Source organism: Bos mutus, chromosome 22, assembly GCF_027580195.1.
Source record: "Bos mutus isolate GX-2022 chromosome 22, NWIPB_WYAK_1.1, whole genome shotgun sequence".
In the NCBI taxonomy this organism is placed as follows: domain Eukaryota; kingdom Metazoa; phylum Chordata; class Mammalia; order Artiodactyla; family Bovidae; genus Bos; species Bos mutus.
In genome coordinates, this window is record NC_091638.1 from 34,178,260 (window position 1) to 34,198,789 (window position 20,530).

At 40.3% G+C, this 20,530-nt stretch overlaps 1 protein-coding gene across 1 annotated transcript in view; it reads left to right on the top strand.

The window, feature by feature from the left end:
- The window catches only part of SUCLG2 (succinate-CoA ligase GDP-forming subunit beta), a 272,885-nt gene that overhangs the window by 47,663 nt on the left and 204,692 nt on the right, over window positions 1–20,530 (top strand). Inside the window, exon 2 of the mRNA XM_005890960.2 lies at window positions 19,034–19,175. Coding sequence (XP_005891022.2) covers window positions 19,034–19,175 — 142 coding nt within the window. The remainder of the gene's footprint in view (window positions 1–19,033; window positions 19,176–20,530) is intronic.

The window sequence follows — 20,530 nt, forward strand, 5'->3', positions numbered from 1 at the left end:
AGGAAATGGCTTAGCTCAGAAAGTGCCTGACCTTGTCTAATTTAGTGTCACAAGAACTGTTGTTGTCTCCTATGAAGGCAGTTTGGTGGCCCCGGTTTTAGGTTGAGATCATTTTATCTGTGGTCTTTATATCTAATAAACTGTTATCACTCTGCCAGTACTTATAAAGTGCTTTGTACACATCAGGACTGACCAGGCACGAGGGATGCATTGGTGAAGCCATCAGGGCTGGTATGTGCCTTTGAGGCCATCATAGTTTCTTGGGATGCCCAAACATTGACAGATCACACAAATATGTCATCAGTCGCACTTTGAGAGATGCTGTGAGGGAAAATGATGGACTTTGGTGAGAAAGATTGAGCTAGGAATGGAATGCTGATGTAGATTTTAGATTAGCAAATATTTTCTCTAAAGGACCATATAGTAAATATTTTAGACTCCTGCTCCTTACATTCTTGATTGGAACCAACCACTCAACTATTACCAACTGTAAAGTGAAAGCAGCCCTTGACAATATGTAAAAGAATAGATGTGGCTGTATTCCAATAAAACTTTATTTACAAAAATTGGCTGTGGGTAGATATGTCCAATGGACTGTGGTTTGCTGAATCCTGATTTAGGAAATCGGGAAAGGTTTTCTGAAGAAAATTATTCATTTGAAAAAGTAGTTTATGCCTTTGGTACAGAATTAAAATCATTGGCTGTTATAATAAAAATAAAATCTCCTATGCCCTGTGCCTTCCTCAGAAGAGAGCACCCTTGCTAGTTTGGGGTGTAGCATTCTATGTATAAAATTTATAAGCCACACCTATAAATTTAAATAAACTGTTTAGAGGTTATTTATTGAGTAAGCTGAGTTAGGCAAGTTTTGTGTGGGGGAAAAAGCTGGTTCTGCTGCTGGATCTGCTGCTGTTCATTGATGAGATGAGGCTAGGGAACTCTGCTCATCGTTAGTCTTCTTTTTCCATCAATAATGGGACACAGTCTTTCAGCTCCTAATACAGATAAGGATTTGTGAAAATTAGTGTCTGCTCTTGAGACTTTCTGATCATAAAATGATATTAGTGGGAGGAGAAGGAGCACCTCTGGAATTGCCGTAGAAAGGCTTAGCAAAATGAGATTTACAGTCTGGAGCTTCTCACGCTCCTTCTACTTGTGTAGTTTTAGAGAAGGAACTCTTCTCAAGGAAATTGACTATGTGTGGTACTCTGCAGAAAATGTGCTCAAAACTTGGATTTGATAGCTCCTGGATGAGAATTTCCATCTTATTCCCTGTAGTGGAATCACATTCTGAGTTAATTCCTGGCTGTTGTGTATTTTCTCAGTTGGGAAATAAAACAACATACCCAGAATTCCCCTCCCTTTTCTTTTGCCTTGTCCCTCTACAAATAGACCTCTTCTCCCATAATCTGGACTGGTGAGAAAGGACATTTGGGCTAGCAAGATGTTTCTGTTGCCAGTCAGAAAGACTTATCAAAATCCATAGCTTGACTTTACTTAATGAAGTAGTCTTACTGTATCTGCCCTGGAAAGCCTCATGTATGCTTTCCCTTAGCTAGTGAGGTAAAAAACTCTCCTGTAGGACTCCCAGTGCTGATGAAGGAGGGTATGAGGATGCAGTTTCCTTCTCTGGATTCTCAAGTAACCTGTCCCCATCTCATACTGAGGACAGGAGTCATCAAATTGTTTCTTCAAAGACCATATAGTAGGTATTTTAAGCTTTGTAGCTGTGCAGTCTCTGTTGTGACTACTCAGCTCTGCAGTTGTAGTGAGAAAGCAGTAAGAGACAATATATAAACAAGAAAGTTCATCCCAAACACCTTGTCAAAATATTCCTTCCAACTGTATATCAGGGTCCTCCTGAGAGATTTTGGGAGTTGATGTACCTTTGTCCATCTTGAATGTTCACACATGGCATTCATTCCATAAAAAACTGAATTGAGTACTTGCTATGTATCATACAGTGTTCTAAGCACTGGACATTCATCTGTGAACAGACAAGTTTGGGCCTGATGGACTTGACATTCTATAAACATATAATATTCGTTACAGATATGGAGAAGAAAATGGCAGCCCACTCCAGTGTTCTTGCCTGGAGAATCCCAGGGACGGGGGAGCCTGCTGGGCTGCCGTCTATGGGGTCGCACAGAGTCAGACATGACTGAAGCGACTTAGCAGCAGCAGCAGCACAGATAAAGAGTCATCAAACAGGAACAGCGTTGCCTAAATTTCTCTGTATTCATACTTTCCATTCCTGCTTTTTTCATTTGGAGTTTAGTCAACTGCACTAGTTATTTTAACAAGAATAATGTAGCAAGTTGATGAAAGAAATGTTGGGAGGACTGCAGGTACAAAAAGAGAACCCTGACTAAAGCAGAAATTGTAACTGTAGGAAGCAGCTACCACCCCTGGAATAAACTCTCCAAGAACTTGGAAATGGGAGGAGGAATCCTGCAGTGCTGGGACCTAGAACATTCAGGAAGAGGCACTGCCTTGGCAGCGTTCCAATGGCTCTGAGGCTAGTCTAGGCATATAGGCAGAACCTTGTAAACTGAAAGCACGTGCTCTTGGAACCAACTGATACTGCCAGGGTGAAGAGCTGGGACTCGGAGCTCTCATGAAGGAATGTCATACCCTGAAAGGAGCAGATACTTTCTCCATCCTCCAGCCTTCTCGTCTTGCAGTGGTGCCATGTACTGGCAGAACATAATGGGAAGCCGGCTGGCAAAGGAGAAAGTGATTTGCACAGTTTCAGTTAGCAGAGTGGTGGGCATCTAGACGGGAGGTTTCAGAACTGATAAAAAATAGCTTAATAACTGGCACATAGTGATAAGGTTGAAGTGTGGGCCCTCGTTCTGCACTGAATCCCAAAGAGGTTGTGCAGAACAATAAGATAAGTGGAAATACCTGAAAAAACAAATATGTACTTTCACACAAAGGGGAGACAACTCCTGTTTCCTTCCATCTGATATTATGGTTAGTTGTGTACTTGAATTTCTTTGCCATCTATGACATTTCCTAAGGGAGTAGCTAGTTCCACGGGATCTAAAGCAAATGTCAAGTGAAAATTTGTTAGGGGAAAACTGTGAAATATATCTAAATATGCATATTTTTTAAATGATTGGAGTTCTCAGAACCTTTAATAAGATAATTTGTGTTGAGAATTTGTAAGTAATGAAGTAAAATGGTGTATTTGGCAGATACTTGACCATAAACTTCTCTCCTCCAATTTCTAGTTCACTCTTTTATCTTCTGAAAATATTTACTTTCAACAGATCTCTTCTTGCCTGTTTTTTTTCCACTGATCAATTAAAAAATTTCAAGATCTTTAGATAAATTTTTTAATTACTACATTATTCTGTGACATGTCTGATGTATTATTTTTTTAAGGCATAGTTTTGTGCTTTGTACTATATGAGTTTTTTTTCTCTCAGATATTAGTTCTTCTCTTTGTTTCTCTTTCCTGATGTTGGTGGGCTTACACTGTTTATTACTGACTTTGTTCTTACAGCATCCTGCTGTCAGTGACTGTGGGGGAGGGGCTGAGCATGTCGTCCCATGGAACGTGTCAGTAACCAGGCTTTTCCCAAGGTGTCAGGGGGCACCTGGGCCACTGTGTCAGCCCTTGGGCCCAGGTGCCCCAAAACACCGCTTTTTGTCTCGCATATCTTATACTACCTGACATCAGTTAAGTTACCCTAATGGTTGCCTTGGCCCCTCCTGTGCTCCCTGTGTACCAGCCTTCAAGTTTCAAGTATAACCCGTTACTTCCACTTCTGGTACAATTCCTGTCCTAGTTGTTTTAGATGTGGGATTCTATTTCAGTCTAGTTCCTGTTTGCCTGACATTCTTCAGGGATTTTTCTCAACTTCTGGTCTACCAAGGTACTCCTTTCTTCACTATTATTTTCTCCAGTGCTGCTATAACTGTTTTGTTTAGACATTTTGACCCAATCTTGTGTTCTTCCTTTCTGTGTCCCTACTCTGTTTAGCTTTTGTTCTAACCTTGTAGAGTAGGTAATGCTTACTAGTCTGATTGCTTTTGGGAGGGGACTTGGTCTCAAGGTGGCAGATCACTTCCAGCCATCATTTTGGCAGTATTTCCTTTGGGTGTTTCCTCTGCCTTGGGAAGGTCAGGTGCCTCAAAGATGGCAGGATCTGTGGAAATCACAGATATCCACAGATCCACGGGGAGTGTCCTCCACTAGAGACAAAGGAGGAGGTCCTCCAGAAAAGAGCTTGGCAGCCAACAAGGGAAAGGAGTTATTATTATCTTTTTTTGATATTTATTTATTGGGATGTACTGGGTCTTAGTTGCAGTATATAGGATCTACTTCCCAGACCAAGGATTGAACCTGGGCCTCCTGCATTGGGAGCTCGAAGTCTTAGCCATTGGACCACCAGGGAAGTCCCAAGGGCGAGTTATTTAGGCTGTTAATCCTGGGATAGCCATTGGATGCTGGCTGAATCTGGCCACGTGGAAAGTAATGGAGCACCGTCTTCTCATTTCTTGCCTTTCTGTGTTGTTTCTTGATCCCAGATCAGATTGAAAAGGAATGTCATAGACGTTGTTCATTTTTTTCTTTTTTCTACAGCCTTGTAAGATTGTAGTGGTTGATAATTTTATTTAACTTAAGTAAAGAAGGTAAAAAGTCATCTACCAATGAACGGCAGGGCAAAGATGGACCACCAGATCTTTAGCTTCACCATTTTAAGCCTGTTTCTCACTGTCAGCTCCCGAACCCTTCATCACAACATTACCAAGCAGTACATCATATTTTGTAGTTTTATTTCTCATTTTCTTTGTTAACTTTTAGTTTGGACCAGGTGTTTATTTGTAGTAATATTGTATAACATTTCACTCTAGGTTCTTGAAAGAGAAATAATTAGGATTAAACTTTCTTGAGATTTCTTAGGTTCTTTTGAATCCCTCAATTTTAAGAGGATATAGAATGATTAGAATATTATTTTCTTTGCTGCTCAGATATTGAGTGTCACATTGTCTATTTTGTAAGTCCTTCCGTCTGTGTGTGCTTTTCAGGTTTTTCTATCATCACGACATACTTTTCAAATGAATGACAGTATTTCTTTCAAAAGTTTTCTGGAACAAAGTGAATGTCACGTATCCTATGCTGTGGGATAAATTCTCTTTTCAGGAATTATTTTGAAGTTTCATTTTCATGTTATCTAATTTTCTGAAAGCTTGCCTTGAAGATTCACTTCTGTGGGTTATTTATACAGATATATGTAAAATTTAGCAATCTCTGCCTTTCCAACTTTGACTAAAGAAACTCAGATTATTGCAAGAGATGACTAATATGAATCAAAAGGTCTGGTGTCTATTTTTCTAAGTAGGACATTTATATGGGATATTGGGCAATCAGATTTAACACTTGAGACTGTAGTTTCTCTTATAAGTGGGAATTCTGCCAGTGGAAACATGAAGAAAGGGATACTGTATATGTTGATTACTTTCTCAACAGACAATTCTAAGATCTCACTTCCCAGAGTAGTAGTATTTCATTCATCAACAAGAATGAAGTCTCCTTCTAAACACAAATAATGCACTTGGAACCTTGCAGACACCAATTATCATTCTGTACAGCAAACCTTCAAAATGTCAGACGATCTCAGGAATTTCCCCAGCAAAGGTTGATCATTTACTATTCTCCGAGTCATTTCTTAAGTGTGCCAGGGTGACAGGTGAACTTGTGAGATTGAGTTAGCTAGGTCACTCAAAGTTGCTTCTATAAAGAAGCCATGAGAAGTCTATTTCTATCAGGTAAATCCCATTCAACTCAAATGTATCCTAAACTATTAAGTGCTATTAGATTGTTAGAAGGAGCACAAGTGGGTTGACTGAAATAAAGTTGGCCCTTTGCAAGCTTTCTACTGAATTTATTGGAAAGGACTTCAGGGAATAATTTAAGGAGAGCTGACAAATTGGGAAATGAAGGGAATGGAGTGGGGAAGGCGGCAGGGCTCTATTGGGGAGCTGAATCTGATGCACTGAGTTGACACTTGTGACTCATGGTAATGGCCATGCTGAACACATGTAACAAAACACCTTCACAGACCTTCTGTGTTTATATCCTCCCAGCAACCCTGGAAGATTTGGTGTTCTGCTTCACTAATATCTCTGCTTTACTTACTCAGTGTCACAAGCTCATTTGAGGTGGAGTTCTTGAAAACAGTCTTCTCACACCTTTGGGCAAGGTTGCTGAAGAAAAGTATCTAGCATTTTCTCTTCTCTGAGTATTCATGTAATCTCCTCTGGTGGCATGTGTAAATGCATAAAATGATTGACTGGGATTAGCTGACCAATTAATGGCCCCAGAATACAAGGTTGAGCACTGGCTGTTGTATTATTCCACTGTTCTGAATTTGTTTTCCAGTAAGCACTTTGCATGAATACTATTCTTGGAACCCCAAAGCCACAGAGACTACCAGAGAGACTCACTTGCATGAGTGAAGTATCTCTCTCTCTCTCACACACACACAAACACACACACTTTTTATGAGGTGAAAGAGTGACCTGATTTTCAGGAAATTCTAGAGTTACTCACTGATGCTAGTAATGAGCAGAAACACAAGTTTTATGAACGTGAACCTGACATAAAAGCAAGCCACCTGGCACAGCCCTGAGACAGTTCATAGATGAAAAGCTGTGTCCTCCCCTGCTGCCCTGAGCTCACCTGTTCTGCACAGCTGTAGTGCTGGTGTGCTGGAAGGGCCTGAGCACGCGGGTGGATGCTTCATGCTGGCTTCATAAGGCTGTGACAGCTTGGCAGCAGGGGTAGGAAGTCCTCCAGAGCTCAGTTACTCACGTACAGTGTGAGCTCTTGGCACAGCATGATCCCAGATTTCTTTTAGATCTGATTTTTTACTTCTTCTGTTGAAGATTTTTTCTGGCTTGCTGTCTTGTATTTTATTGATTAATAAATCCATCTTAACTCATGGAATTAGGCATAGTTATTAAATTTATTGTGTTAAGTATATAACTGTATTTTAAAAATGGGTAATGACAAGATTACTATCAAGTCATATGTGTGTCCAATATGAAGAAGTTTCAAATGCTGCTTTCTTTTTATATTTACTCAGATAATGTTTAAATGGGCTTACCAGGTGGCACTGTGGTAAAGAATCTGCCTGCCAAGGCAGGAGACACAGGTTCGATCCCTGGGTCAGGAAGATTGGAGAAGGAAGTGGCAACAGGAAAATTTCTGTGTACAGAGGCTCTTGGCAGGCTACAGTTCATGGTGTTGCAAAGAGTTGGACACGATTGAGCACATACGCATATAATGTTTAAATAAAGGTCATAAAGTGTACTTGATACTGTTGAAGTCTCTTGGTACCCTTTCCCCAAACTAATATCTCTCTCTGACTGTCTAACCTAGTCACTGTTCTAAACTTGGCATGCCATTTTTTAAATTGTTGATATGTTAACTCACATTGTTGCAGAGGGAAAAACTTTTCCTCTACCCATCTTCGGTTCATTGTCTGGGTTCCTTCAAATTAGGCTGAGAAAAAAAAGAGAAAAACAGGTGCAGTGTGCACACACATGGCAGCACTCAGTGATGAGTAACTTAAAGAGGTGATCAGAACTCAGGCTTTTGTAGCATCTTAACAGAACAGTAAATTTGTAGGGGAGTGATAGGATGAAGGAAAAGGACTTCTAGGGGGAGCAGATTGTGGGAGGTTAAATAGGTGGGGGATACTGATGGGAGGTAAGGACTAGTTAGTAGGTTTCTTGAGTTGATCCCTCTGGTGTTTCTGTGGTGAGTCTAGATTTATCTCCCCTGATTAAGAATCATTCTACCCTTGGGAGGGGAGTTTGGGGGAGAATGGATACAAGTATATGGAAGACTGAATCCCTTTGCTGTCCCCCTGAAACTATCACAATGTTGTTAGTTGGCTATACTTCATATAAAAAAAAAAAAAATTGAAAGAAGGGTCATCCTGTCCTTCCTTGTTCATGCATGTGTGTGTCAGGGACAGGGAGAGAGAGAGGTAGTTGGGAGCAGAGTTTTTCTTGTGTCTGTTTCTTTTTGTTTTCCTTTAGCTCAGAAAAATCCTTATGCCTAAATGGCATATTTTTGGGGTAGCATGCTCTGAACCCCTTTATTTATCTGCATAAGTTTGTTTAATATTATTATTTTTCCTGTTTAAGTATGCATACTCTTATGTGTCCCCCTCTTGTCTGTCACTTGCTTTCTTTTCCCTCTCTCTGTTTTGCTTTGAAAATTTGTGTTGATCTATTTCAAGAGTTGGCTTATTCATTCAAAACATTTTAAGAAATTCCATTGGATATGCTACATTTTATTAATCCTTAGGTTTCATTTCTTCTTCTTCTTTTTTTTTTTTTTTTTTTTTTTTACTATTTCTGCTTGCTTTCTCTTTAATTAAAGGAGGAATTCTGTTTTCTCCTTGGAGAGAAGCTGCAGATGGGCCACTGTAGCAGGAGAGTGCTATAGGAGGGCCGTTTGCCTGTTGCCCACTGGGATCTATATTAAATAATGAAAGAAGTTTATAAGATCAAAGACCCAGCAGCTCTGATGTTGTAAAATGATGTACAGAAGTGTCAATAATTAAGTGTAATGCAAAGGCCAGTTTGGGCAAAAAAGTCCAAAGTTAAGATTGTTTCTAAAGAAATGCTTTTTTATGAGTAGCAGGTACATAAAACTCACTAGGCTTAATGAACGAACCTTGTAAAGTGTGTGTGTGTTGGGTGCATGTGTGTGTCTAATACTAGATGTATTTTTACTTTATTCCCCACATGTAATCCATGAGGAAGCTTTGCTTAATTACCAAATTCTGCCCTCCATTTCTGTTTCCATCTCCACCACCTTCTCTGTGGTCTAGTTGAGGATTCTACAAACTGTGGCCTGCTAGCCACATCGTTTTTGTAAATAAAGATTTATTGGAACACAGTCCTGCCCATTTATTTATGTATTATCTAATAAGTCTGCTTGTGCTACAAAAGCAGAGTTGAATAGTTGCAACTGAGACTATCTAGCCTCCAAGCCTATAGTATTTACTATTTGGTTATTTACAGAAAAAGGTTGCAGGCTCTATTCTGTTTAATATTGCTCTCTTATAATTGGTTTCGTTGTGTTAAACAGAAGACACAGTGATTTTTCTAAAATGTGATTTGATCTTCTCATCCTAACTGTGAGTAAAAATAATCTCAACTCTACTCTGTAGCTTAAAAGCACCTGCGTGGCCTGGTCCCTGCTCACCTTTCCACCCTTATCCCTTTCAGGATTCCCCCTTGTTCTGGTCATACTGAGCCTTTCCTGTGTCAGAACAGTCTGCTTGAATTCTCATGGTTACTTCACATGTCTCCCTGCTTTCTGACTTTAGGTTTTTGCATGGATGACATTTCCTCAGAGGTGACTGCTCAATCTGCAGTTAGCCTCCATCATTTATTATGCATATTTTATTTCCTTCATAAGCTTCTTTGTAATTATACCCTTCATTTATGTGCTCATGTCTTTCTTCCTTGCTTCCTGTCTTAGGATGCAAACTCTGTGATGGCAAAAAACATGCCTGTACTGTTGATCTTGGTTGCCAAGCATAGTTACCGCCACATTTTAAAGTCCAGTGGAAAATTGTTGAATAAATGAAGAAGGTATAGCTTCTGCCTAGTTCTTTGGTAGGAGTTAAAATGCAAGCATATGTTTATGCTACCTAATTTGTTTTCTTTCTCTGTATAAATAAATCTTGCCCACTTCTGTTCACAGTGTAAATTTAAGGTGATTTTCTTTCAAAACATAATCAAGCTGGCATACTCTTCAGCAGGGAACAGGCAGGCATTTTGAAACACTGCTTCTCAGGATATTTAGAGCCTTTTATACATTTGTTTCTGCTGTTGTGTTAATATGCTAATGTTTTTTGGGGTTGTATTTTTTCTCTTTCTTTCTTGCTGCTGGCAGAGCAGCAGTGTGGAGTTATGGAGTGAAGCCCCCTTTGGACATCTGTCCTTACTACAAAGAGTTTTACATTTCTTTGCTCCTTAAAAAAAGTGCTGCTTTTCTGCTGAACCTAGGATAAAAAGAATGAAGCAGTATCTTTGAGCATCTTAATTCTTTTGACTTAGTGAAATCCATTCAGGAACCTCTCTCTTATTCAGAGCTTCTCATTTTTCCCTTGAACCTCCTTTCCAGTTCTGCTCAGTACTGTTCTACAGTGAAATCCACAAAACAAAACCTCCTGCCTCTCCTCTCGCCCCAGTTTATTTCACTGCCCAGGACCCACTTTTGTGGGCTAGGAGGCCATTCAGGATTTCTGCCTTACTAAAGAGCACAGACTCTGGAGTCTGACACACACAGTCCTGGACTAGAATGCGGCTTTGCCTGTAACCACTTAGCTTTCCTGAGCCTTCACTTGCTCATGTGTAAAATGGGCTTCTGCTAGTTTGTTTCCTTGTAGAGTGGTTGTGAGAATTAATTGACATAGCACTTTTCTAGTATCTAATACAGTTTCTGCAGCTTCGTGGCACTTAACAATTGCCAGCTAGTATTTGGTGTAGTCTTAAAATATAATACTTTGTCAAGGTACTCAAAGAAGAATTAAATCTAAAATAGCATCTGGCTGTGATCCAGTGTCTGGAGAGTCTGAAAGGGCAGCTTTGAATTCTTCCCTGCTAGGACAGATTATTTTATTTTTGTAACAGTTGCTGCTCCCCTTACTGTGGGCCTTAGAGAAGATGTACTATCAGAGATGTATTGGAAGTGAGGCGTGAATAGCCTCAGGCTCCTAGTCTGATCCTCATCTAATAGTTTATTGTAAAGAAGAGTTCAAGTATTACTTCTCTTGATCACTGTATGGCCAGGCCACTCAAGATGGCTGTTCTCTTGCTTTCTGTCCATCCCCTGTCCGACCAGTGCCTGCTTCACCTACACCCTACTCTCTTGACTGACCTTTCTGTGAACTTGCCCCATGTCCCAGCTATTGATTGTTCTTATCGAAGGGGTAGTAAGAAGCATGCCCCTCTCTGGTTTCCGTGGTAACTAAAGAGCCCACCTGATGTCCATTCCCCTCTAACTGGTAATCTCCTCCTCCCCGCCAGAAGCAATCCACGTCCTGCCCACTGTCCCCACACACAATGGGGTGGTGTTGCTCCAGGATCCTGCTTCAGACACACATGTTCCCCATCTTTATTGTTTATATGATCACCTACTATTTTTATTCTAATGATTCCTCAATGTCTCCTTGTCACCCTTTTCTCCTGATTTGTTTTTCTACATTAAATCATAGTAGCTAACCTCTTTTTGGTGCTTATGATACACTGGGCATTGTTCTAATTGATTTGTATTTAGTCCCTCAGTTCAGTTCAATTCAGTTCAGTCGCTCAGTCATGTCCGACTCTCTGCGACCCCATGAACCGCAGCACGCCAGGCCTCCCTGTCCATCACCATCTCTCGGAGTTCACTCAAACTCAGGTCCATCGAGTCGGTGATGCCATCCAGCCATCTCATCCTCTGTCATCCCCTTCTCCTCCTGCCCCCAATCCCTCCCAGCATCAGAGTCTTTTCCAATGAGTCAACTCTTCGCATGAGGTGGCCAAAGTACTAAAGTTCCCTACAGCAACCTGTAAGGATGGGCCTGTTCGTTTTCTCCCTTGTAAATGAGGAACCTCGTTTCAGCTGCCATTTCTCTCATCCATAGAGGGTAGCTTTCCTCTGTACCCCTGTTAGAGTTTAGGGACTCAGCCACAGGTGACTCATTAATTGGTTAATTAACTTCCTTACAGTGTGCAAAATGGGAATAACGTGAATGGCACATGGCCAGTTCTGGACAGAAAGGATGCTATATTTTCAAAGGTTATCCACATGAAGGCCCCACACTTTAGCTTGAACACACAGTAAATATAACAGAGTCTTGGTACTCACTTTCCTGCTCTTTCTTCTGACATTATTCTGTCCTTTCCATAGGCTTAGGCTTCAAATCATGACGCTGCTCTTCTTTATCTGTTTCTTTAGCATGTTTTCTTTGTGAAGCAGGAGTTGACCTGCTGGTATTATCACATAAAAGGCTAAATAGAAAAGTGCTATTATTATTATTGTTATGATTATGTTATGATTATATTATGTTATAAACAGGTTATTAAGAGTTATAAACACTTAATCTCTTTTCCAGGGCATCAGTCAAGTTGCTACTTCATCAGAGTCTGTTTTAAGCAAGCAGACCTTTTTATGGTACTCTTACTGAGACACATCAAGTTATATCTGTCTTTTCATTTGCACCAACACGTTTATTTGAAGCCTAGTATTTCCTAGGTAACGTGACTAAGGTAGATTTATGGGTCCTAATTTGCATACAGAATAACATTGGCAAAAATGAAAATATAGCAAATAATACCAACTCTTGGCCTGCCATAGCCCACCGAGCATCTGCCTTCTTTGCCTGTAATGAGAGGGAAATGTATTTTCTTTCGAGTTTATAGCTAATTCCTTGTTTGTATTCCACTCTTATCAATGCTTTTGAGAGCTCAAAATGAGGTTTAAGAGCCTCTTCCTGCCTAATAGCAGGCGTATGTGTTAGAAGTGGTAGTTCTGTGTCACAGAGAAAGCAAGCCTTTGCTCTCCCACCCCAGTTTCACACCTCACTTGAAAAAACCCTGCTACATTTAAGTAAGCGAGCAAACCCTTCATTGTCTAGGCAAGTTAATAGACTCGAGGTTATACATTTGGGTTAAAGCCTAGGTTTAAGGACTTCCTCCCAGTGTTTTTGAGTAAATTGATTTTCATTCCACAAATAATAAAGTTTTTGTTTGTTTTAAATTATCAGATCAGATCAGATCAGTCGCTCAGTCGTGTCCAACTCTTTGCGACCCCACGAATCGCAGCACGCCAGGCCTCCCTGTCCATCACCAGCTCCTGGAGTTCACTGAGACTCTCGTCCATCGAGTCAGTGATGCCATCCAGCCATCTCATCCTCTGTCGTCCCCTTCTCCTCCTGCCCCCAATCCCTCCCAGCATCAGAGTCTTTTCCAATGAGTCAACTCTTCGCATGAGGTGGCCAAAGTACTGCAGTTTCAGCTTTAGCATCATTCCTTCCAAAGAAATCCCAGGGCTGACCTCCTTCAGAATGGACTGGTTGGATCTCCTTGCAGTCCAAGGAACTCTCAAGAGTCTTCTCCAACACCACAGTTCAAAAGCATCCATTCTTCGGCGCTCAGCCTTCTTCACTGTCCAACTCTCACATCCATACATGACCACAGGAAAAACCATAGCCTTGACTAGACGGACCTTTGTTGGCAAAGTAATGTCTCTGCTTCTGAATATGCTATCTAGGTTGGTCATAACTTTCCTTCCAAGGAGTAAGCGTCTTTTAATTTCATGGCTGCAGTCACCATCTGTAGTGATTTTGGAGCCCAGAAAAATAAAGTCTGACACTGTTTCCACTGTTTCCCCATCTATTTCCCATGAAGTGATGGGACCGGATGCCATGATCTTCGTTTTCTGATTGTTGAGCTTTAAGCCAACTTTTTCACTCTCCGCTTTTACTTTCATCAAGAGGCTTTTGAGTTCCTCTTCACTTTCTGCCATAAGGGTTATGTCATCTGCATATCTGAGGTTATTGATATTTCTCCCAGCAATCTTGATTCCAGTTTGTGTTTCTTCTAGTCCAGTGTTTCTCATGATGTACTCTGCATATAAGTTAAATAAACAGGGTGACAATATACAGCCTTGACGAACTCCTTTTCCTATTTGGAACCAGTCTGTTGTTCCATGTCCAGTTCTAACTATTGCTTCCTGACCTGCATACAAATTTCTCAAGACTAGTCTCCTATTTGATGAGCATTTAGATCACTTTCAACTAAACTATTATGTACACCACTACACAGAAGAACCTTTTATGTATCTCAGGTACACATGTGAGTGTTCTGCTAGTTTAAACACTCAAGAAGTAGACTTCCCAGTTCAGAGAATGTGGGTGTTTTGGTTACTGCCATCAGTGCTGTCAACATTGTTTTTGGAGTTGGTCACTCTGGTGTTTGATCATCAATAACATTATCAGACCTTCATTGTTTTCCCCTGTCAAATGGCATCTTTGTTACTTTTGGCAAAATGGCCTCTCCTTTTTGTTGTAGATTCTGTTTTCCTGGTTAGCAGTGAGTTTTTGGCTCTTTCTCAGTCTCTGTTGTGCTGCCTTCCTGAGTGAAGCAGGACCATGGATGGTCAGGCTGAAGAAAGACAGGGCGCGTAGAGAGCCTGTGGGCAGATGTGGCTCGTGTGTTCTCTCTTTGAGGATGGGGTGCCCATTTCAGTGACATTTCTTTCTAACGCCCTTTATTGTTTATTTTCTCCCTCCCATGGTGTTATTTCAGTAGTCTCTACACTTCTAATTTTAAAACCGTGGGGAAAGATGCTTTCTTGATCGTGTCATTTTTTTTTTTCCTTCTGTGTAGCTGTCTAATTTTGTGCTTTGAGTTTTCTCATGAATTTTTGCCTGCTTAGTCATTGTCTTTTTATCTCTTGGTTCTTTGTCCTTTCCCTCATTTTTCATTCTTTTTCTTCTGCCTCTGCTCCCTTGTTCCCATAGGCCCTTAAATCTTTATGTGGTGCTTTTCTTTTAAGTTGTATTTTCCCCTTCTCCTCCAAGCTTAGAAATGCTTGCTTTGTCAAAGAAATGCGGAAGGGAAGGGAGCAACAGAAATCCGGAAGGAAACCAAACCCAGGTGCCCACCCACTTCAGCTGTTTTGAGAACATGATGCTGTCCCTCATGTGGTCACGTTGCCAAAATCTGTATGAAAGAAGGAAAGAACACTGAAATTAGTCCCTTTCACAGTAGGGTCTCTGAGCACATTACTTCCTATCTTTAGGTCTCAAGTTTTTGAATACAAAATGAGGAGGCTGGACCTCAGTAAGGCTTCTGTAGTGGCTCAACAGTCAGGAATCCACTTGCCAATGCAGGAGACACAGGTTCAATCCCTCGGTCGGAAAGATCCACTGGAGAAAGAAATGGCAACCCAGTCTAGCATTCTTGCCTTTTAAATTCCATGGACAAAGGAGACTGTTGGGCTGCAGTCCATGGGGCTGCAGAGAGTTGGACACGACTGAGTGTGCACACAGACACAGTTGCAAAGAGCACAGGAAGTGATTTGAAGGCAAACAGGCAAATTTGAAGGCAAGCAGGCAGGAACAACTAAAAGGCACGGGGTCAACATGATCTTTAAACTCTTCCGTTACATTCCAGAGTTCATAGATTCCCTCGGAGATTCTTGACTTCTTCAGTGAAGATAATAGTATAGGGTTTTAACAGGTCATTCCTCTTAGGAGACGAAATAAACTACTTACACCATTTTAGAGTCTTAGGTCAGCATCCACTCATACCTTCTCTTCCCTTACTGCCAAAACCTGGAGCAGCTACATTTTTCCTTACATGCACTGTGCCAGCATTTCATGAGGATCTTTTTTCTGGTAGATTTTTGGCCTTTTGAAGTCAGGAATATGATCCTGCTTATACCAATCTCAGTCTTTATTACCAAGAGGCTTGTGGGAATGTGGAGCTAGAATATAGTCGCAGGGCATCAACAGTATTATATAGTCAGTCAGTACCGTTGATTGGAGAAGCTTTGCTGTGTTATAGGCATCTGTGATATTGGGGCAGTGGTCAACCCTGCAGCCTGGGTTTCCTAACTGGTAAGATGGTTTTTATTAGGACAAGTTAGGTGCTATAGATGGGCTAAGTTCTGCAGCAACAGCAAATAGCTAAGTGTCAATGGCTAAAAGTCCACAAAGGTTTATTTTTCACTGCACATTCATTGTGATCCACCTGGGGATGGTCAGTCCTTTCTCTAACCCCTAGCTCATAGATCAGCTGCCATCTCGAATACTGACAATCTCCAGGTCATGAGAGAGAGCCTGGATGGGTAGTGGGTTGATAATCAGATGCTGGACCTGATGTGTCATGTACCATATGTACTCATGCCTTATTACCTGCAACTAGTTGCATGGCCTCACCTAGCTTCAGCTAAGGCAAGGAAGTGCCTGGTAGGAGGACAGTTTGGAATATTTGTTAGTTAGCATAATGGTAATGGTACAGCGATAATAATACTTGACTTTTCAAGACTTTTTGGCCATTAGATAATACGAATACTTATAATGCCTAACCCGTAGAACATGCTCAGTCAGTAATAGGTGGAACCATTATTATTATTATCATTGTTATTATTTAGCAGTTGATTACATTTCCAACATTCTTTACAACATCCTTCTACTTAGAAAGTGTTTCTCTTCTTTTTTCTGCTCATGAAAATGCTAAAGTAGACTCAACTTGTTTGTCTCTAGACATATCACAGATTCTTAATTAATGAAGTTGAGTTAATGAAGTTTTAGAGTAAGACAGGGGCCCTCAGGTCATTATTCTGTAAGATGATCACTTTGTGAAGTGATGGCTTGAATATCAGCGGTGGCTTCAGAACTGTGGTCACTGTGTTTTCAATTTAATAGCCACAGACTCTAAACAGCTTTTCATTTTGAGTCAATGCAGAAACCGTCAATATGTATTATATGTCTATGAAGCTGGTCTCCGGATCAATTGCAATTAGTTTGCAGCAGATTGCATTAACATATCTAAAATTAATACAGCGAATGTTCTGATGAAAAGAAATTGACCACAACCACACTATGGCTGTTTTTAGTCTCTCTCAAACGTTCTTTTCAAACAGTATTTCTTTTCTTCTTTGTTAATGGCTTTAAATTGGTATGTCAACTTAGACTTAATGTATTGATCCTTCCCTAATTTACCTTTTAAAAGTGGTCCCAGAATATGGCACATTACTAATGTTTAATCGTTTCTTTCTTTAGGGGACTTTTACTAAATGCCTTAAGCTTGAATTTTTTTTTTTGTCATGTTACATGAGGTGCTGTTAAGACTGCTAAGTCAACAAGTACATTAATTTTTGAATTGTGTTTTTCAAATTACTAATGTTTCATCAAGATTTAAAAATTCAGAAGTAAGATTAACAAATTATATATAATTAACAAATTATATACAGTAAATGTGAGCATTATGTCTAGTAGTTTATTTTTATCTTAGCATTTTCTGTTTCTAAAGAAGTAGTGCAGGCAACTTCAGTTTTAATAACATCATTACTAGTATTTATAAGGATGGAACAAAGAGACAGCTTGAGGCTTGATCATGTTGAAATGTGAATTTTTTACAAGTGTGTATAAATTATGTTATGCTTATTTTAGATCTGAAGGAGTTTTACTTTTTTTAGAGCAAGTCAGTTTCTGGAAATGAAAATTATCTGTATCAGGGGACAAAAAGACAAAAGGCAGAATTTATTCATTTGGCTATCTTACTGGTATTTTTTCAATTTCTTCTGTATGCCAAGCACCATCACATTCTTCATACAGATACAAAGAAGTTGAAGACACACTCTGCCCTTGAGTAGAACCCAGTCTTGCTGTAAGGTTCTGGAGCTTTTTTGGAATGCCTCCCATCCAGAAGAGCTTCATGAGTGCATTGTAGCTTGGAGATGCCAGAAGAACATGCCATTTTAAGGACACATTAGAGGTCTTGAAAGCTACTGGCTCCACGTGGTAAAGCCCTGTGGACCTCAGTTTGTGGTCTGTGTGATGTTGCTCAGTCACTCACCGAGGCCCTTGCCTGGTGTTTCTAGGAAGCGTGTCAGGTGATCTTCCACCACCATTTGTGATCTTCCATCACAAGACTGGATCACCAGTCTTGTGATCCAGTTGTGTTATTGATTTTTTGGTTGGTTTGTGTATTAATGGCATTGTTATCTTACCTCCTGTGAACAGTGGTTCCTTTGTATCATAGCCCATGGATAGAAATGAAACTAAGTGTATTTATTTTTTCTTTTCTTTTAAAAACAAGTCTTATGAATTTAATGGGCTTCCCTGATAGCTCAGTTGGTAAAGAATCTGCCTGCAATGCAGGAGACCCCGGTTCAACTCCTGGATCGGGAAGATTCTCTGGATAAGAGATAGGCTACCCATGCCAGTGTTCTTAGATTTCCCTTGTGGCTCAGCTGGTAAAGAATCTGCCTGCAGTGCAGGAGACCTGGGTTCTTTCTCTGGTTTGGGAAGATCCCTTGGAGAAGGGAAAGGCTACCCACTCCAGTATTCTGGCCTGGAGAATCCCAAGGACTGTATAGCCCATGGGGTTGCGAAGAGTCGGACACTACTGAGTGACTTCAACTTTCACAAATTTAATAGATAATGTTATTGATCTTATTGGATAGAATGAGAAGAGTTTTTTCATGCCATTCTATCCTTTGATCCTTTTCTTTCAGTACAAATGAAAGCTTACTGATCAGTGCGTAATGGAAGACAACTTTCACATGATTCTTAAGCAGTTACTTTAATGTACAAATTGCAGTTTTTAGGAATTAGTAACTTAATTAATGGTGACTATTTCAGGTTACTATACTCAACTTTGGTGAGTTGGAGATAATCTCATTAAATATGTAATGGAATCCATTAAAAACCACAATAAAGAAATGGATTAGTCTGTGGCCCATTGACCTCAAAGAGTTAAAACAAATTTCCTGAGTTACCTTAATGTTTAATGATGTATATAGTTATTTAATGCTGTGAACTTTGTTTGGAGTGGAGACAGGGAAAAGCATATGCTGTACAACAGAGTCCTTAACAGTTTTAAAGGTAATTTTTAAATAAAGTCCTTATGGACTCACAGGCAGCTGCAGAACTAGTGCAGCAGTCCCATGTCCTCTTCACCCAGTGTCCCCTCATGTTGACATCTTACATAGTTTAATACCAAAATTAGGAAATTGGCCTTGACTGAGCTACGACTGAAGCTCTCCTATTAACTAAATTTAGACCTTATTTATTTGGGTGTATGTGCAGTTGTCCTTAAAAGTTTTGATTAGAAAAACAAGCATGGAGAATTCATTTTATATACGTATTTTTTGCTTCTAAGATTTCTGTTGCTAACTCATGTTTGAGGGTACCTATTAGATTGGCCCTACCGGTTGACTGTTACTTTTCTTTCTGTTTTAAGTCTTCTTATCTCTTTTCCCCAATTTCTCTAGGTGGTTCAATTAACATCCAGAAGATGGCTGAACCTGCAGGAATACCAGAGTAAGAAATTAATGTCTGACAACGGAGTGAAAGTTCAAAGATTCTTTGTTGCCGACACTGCCAATGAAGCTCTGGAGGCTGCTAAGAGACTAAGTAAGCTAATTCATAATGGGTGAAATATGCTTGCCAAATTAGTGAATTCACAGGTAGTGGTTTCCCACTAGTTAAATTTCTCAGTTGCAGGTTATAGTAACAGTGACAGGTACAGTGGAGAACTTTGAGTTGTAAGGGCAAAATGCCCAATTAAGAAAGCTTTATTCTTTGACATGAGACAGAAACATATGTGGTACCACTCTATAGTAATTTTTCCATGTTTCTCAGCCACCATTTCACCTAGTTCTCTTATCTGTGGTTTAGTGGCTGTGAGAAAATTGGTTGAAGGGTATAAAGTGTCAAAAGAGAAGCCTGTTGGAGGGCGAGTCAGGAAAGACAGTTGGCATCCTTCATTAAGCCTCTGAGAACATGGGGAAAGTTCCCTCTGAGTGACTGGAGGAGAGAAAGGGAAGAATCTGCATTTCGAAATCCTGCTGAATTTGGTTCAGTGTTTTGCCCTTTGATTTATCAGCTCTATAACTTTGCGTAAGTACTTTTTCTTTTCTGTGCCTCATTTTGTTAGTCTGTAAATCAAGGCTAATGTGTTTACCTCCCAAAGCTATTTAGAGCCTTTAAGGGAGCCTTTAAGGGAGACTGCATGAAGCTTCCCTGGTGTCTGAGTGGTAAAGAATCCACCTGCTAGTGCAGGAGGCACAGGAGAAGTGGGTTTGGTACCTGGATTGGGAAGATGCCCTGGAATAGGAAATGGCATTTCTCTCCAGGTTTGGTCCCTGGATTGGGAAGATGCCCTAGAGTAGGAAATGGCAGTTCATTCCAGTATTCTTGCCTGGGCGATCCCATGGACAGAGGAGCCTGGCAGGCTACAGTCCGTGGGGTTGCACAAAAGTTGGACACGACTTACCAGCTAAACAACAACAATAAGGGAGACTGCACACTAGTATGTGGTAGAAAATCCAGTTCGTTTCTCTAGTTATGGATTGAGAAATGAGGACTCAGACTTTGATGTTTTCAGTGAGCATTCCTTTAGTGCCATGTAGACTCTCTTGTTGTTGGTCTGGATAAGCACCATCCATTAGAAATTTGAGCCCCACAAATATTGTTAAATTTTCTAAGTCACCTTAGTAAAGGTAAAAATAAATAGGTGAAACAAATTTTAATAATATATTTTGTTTGCCCCAGTATATCCAAAATACTATCATTTCAAAATATAATTAATATAAAACAGTTTTCAAGGGGTTATTTTATATTCTTTTCTTGTGCTCGGTTGAGTTCAGTTCAGTCGCTCAGTCATGTTCGACTCTTTGCGACCCCATGAAGCGCAGCACACCAGGCCTCCCTGTCCATCACCAACTCCCAGAGTCCACCCAGACCCATGTCCACCAAGTCGGTGATGC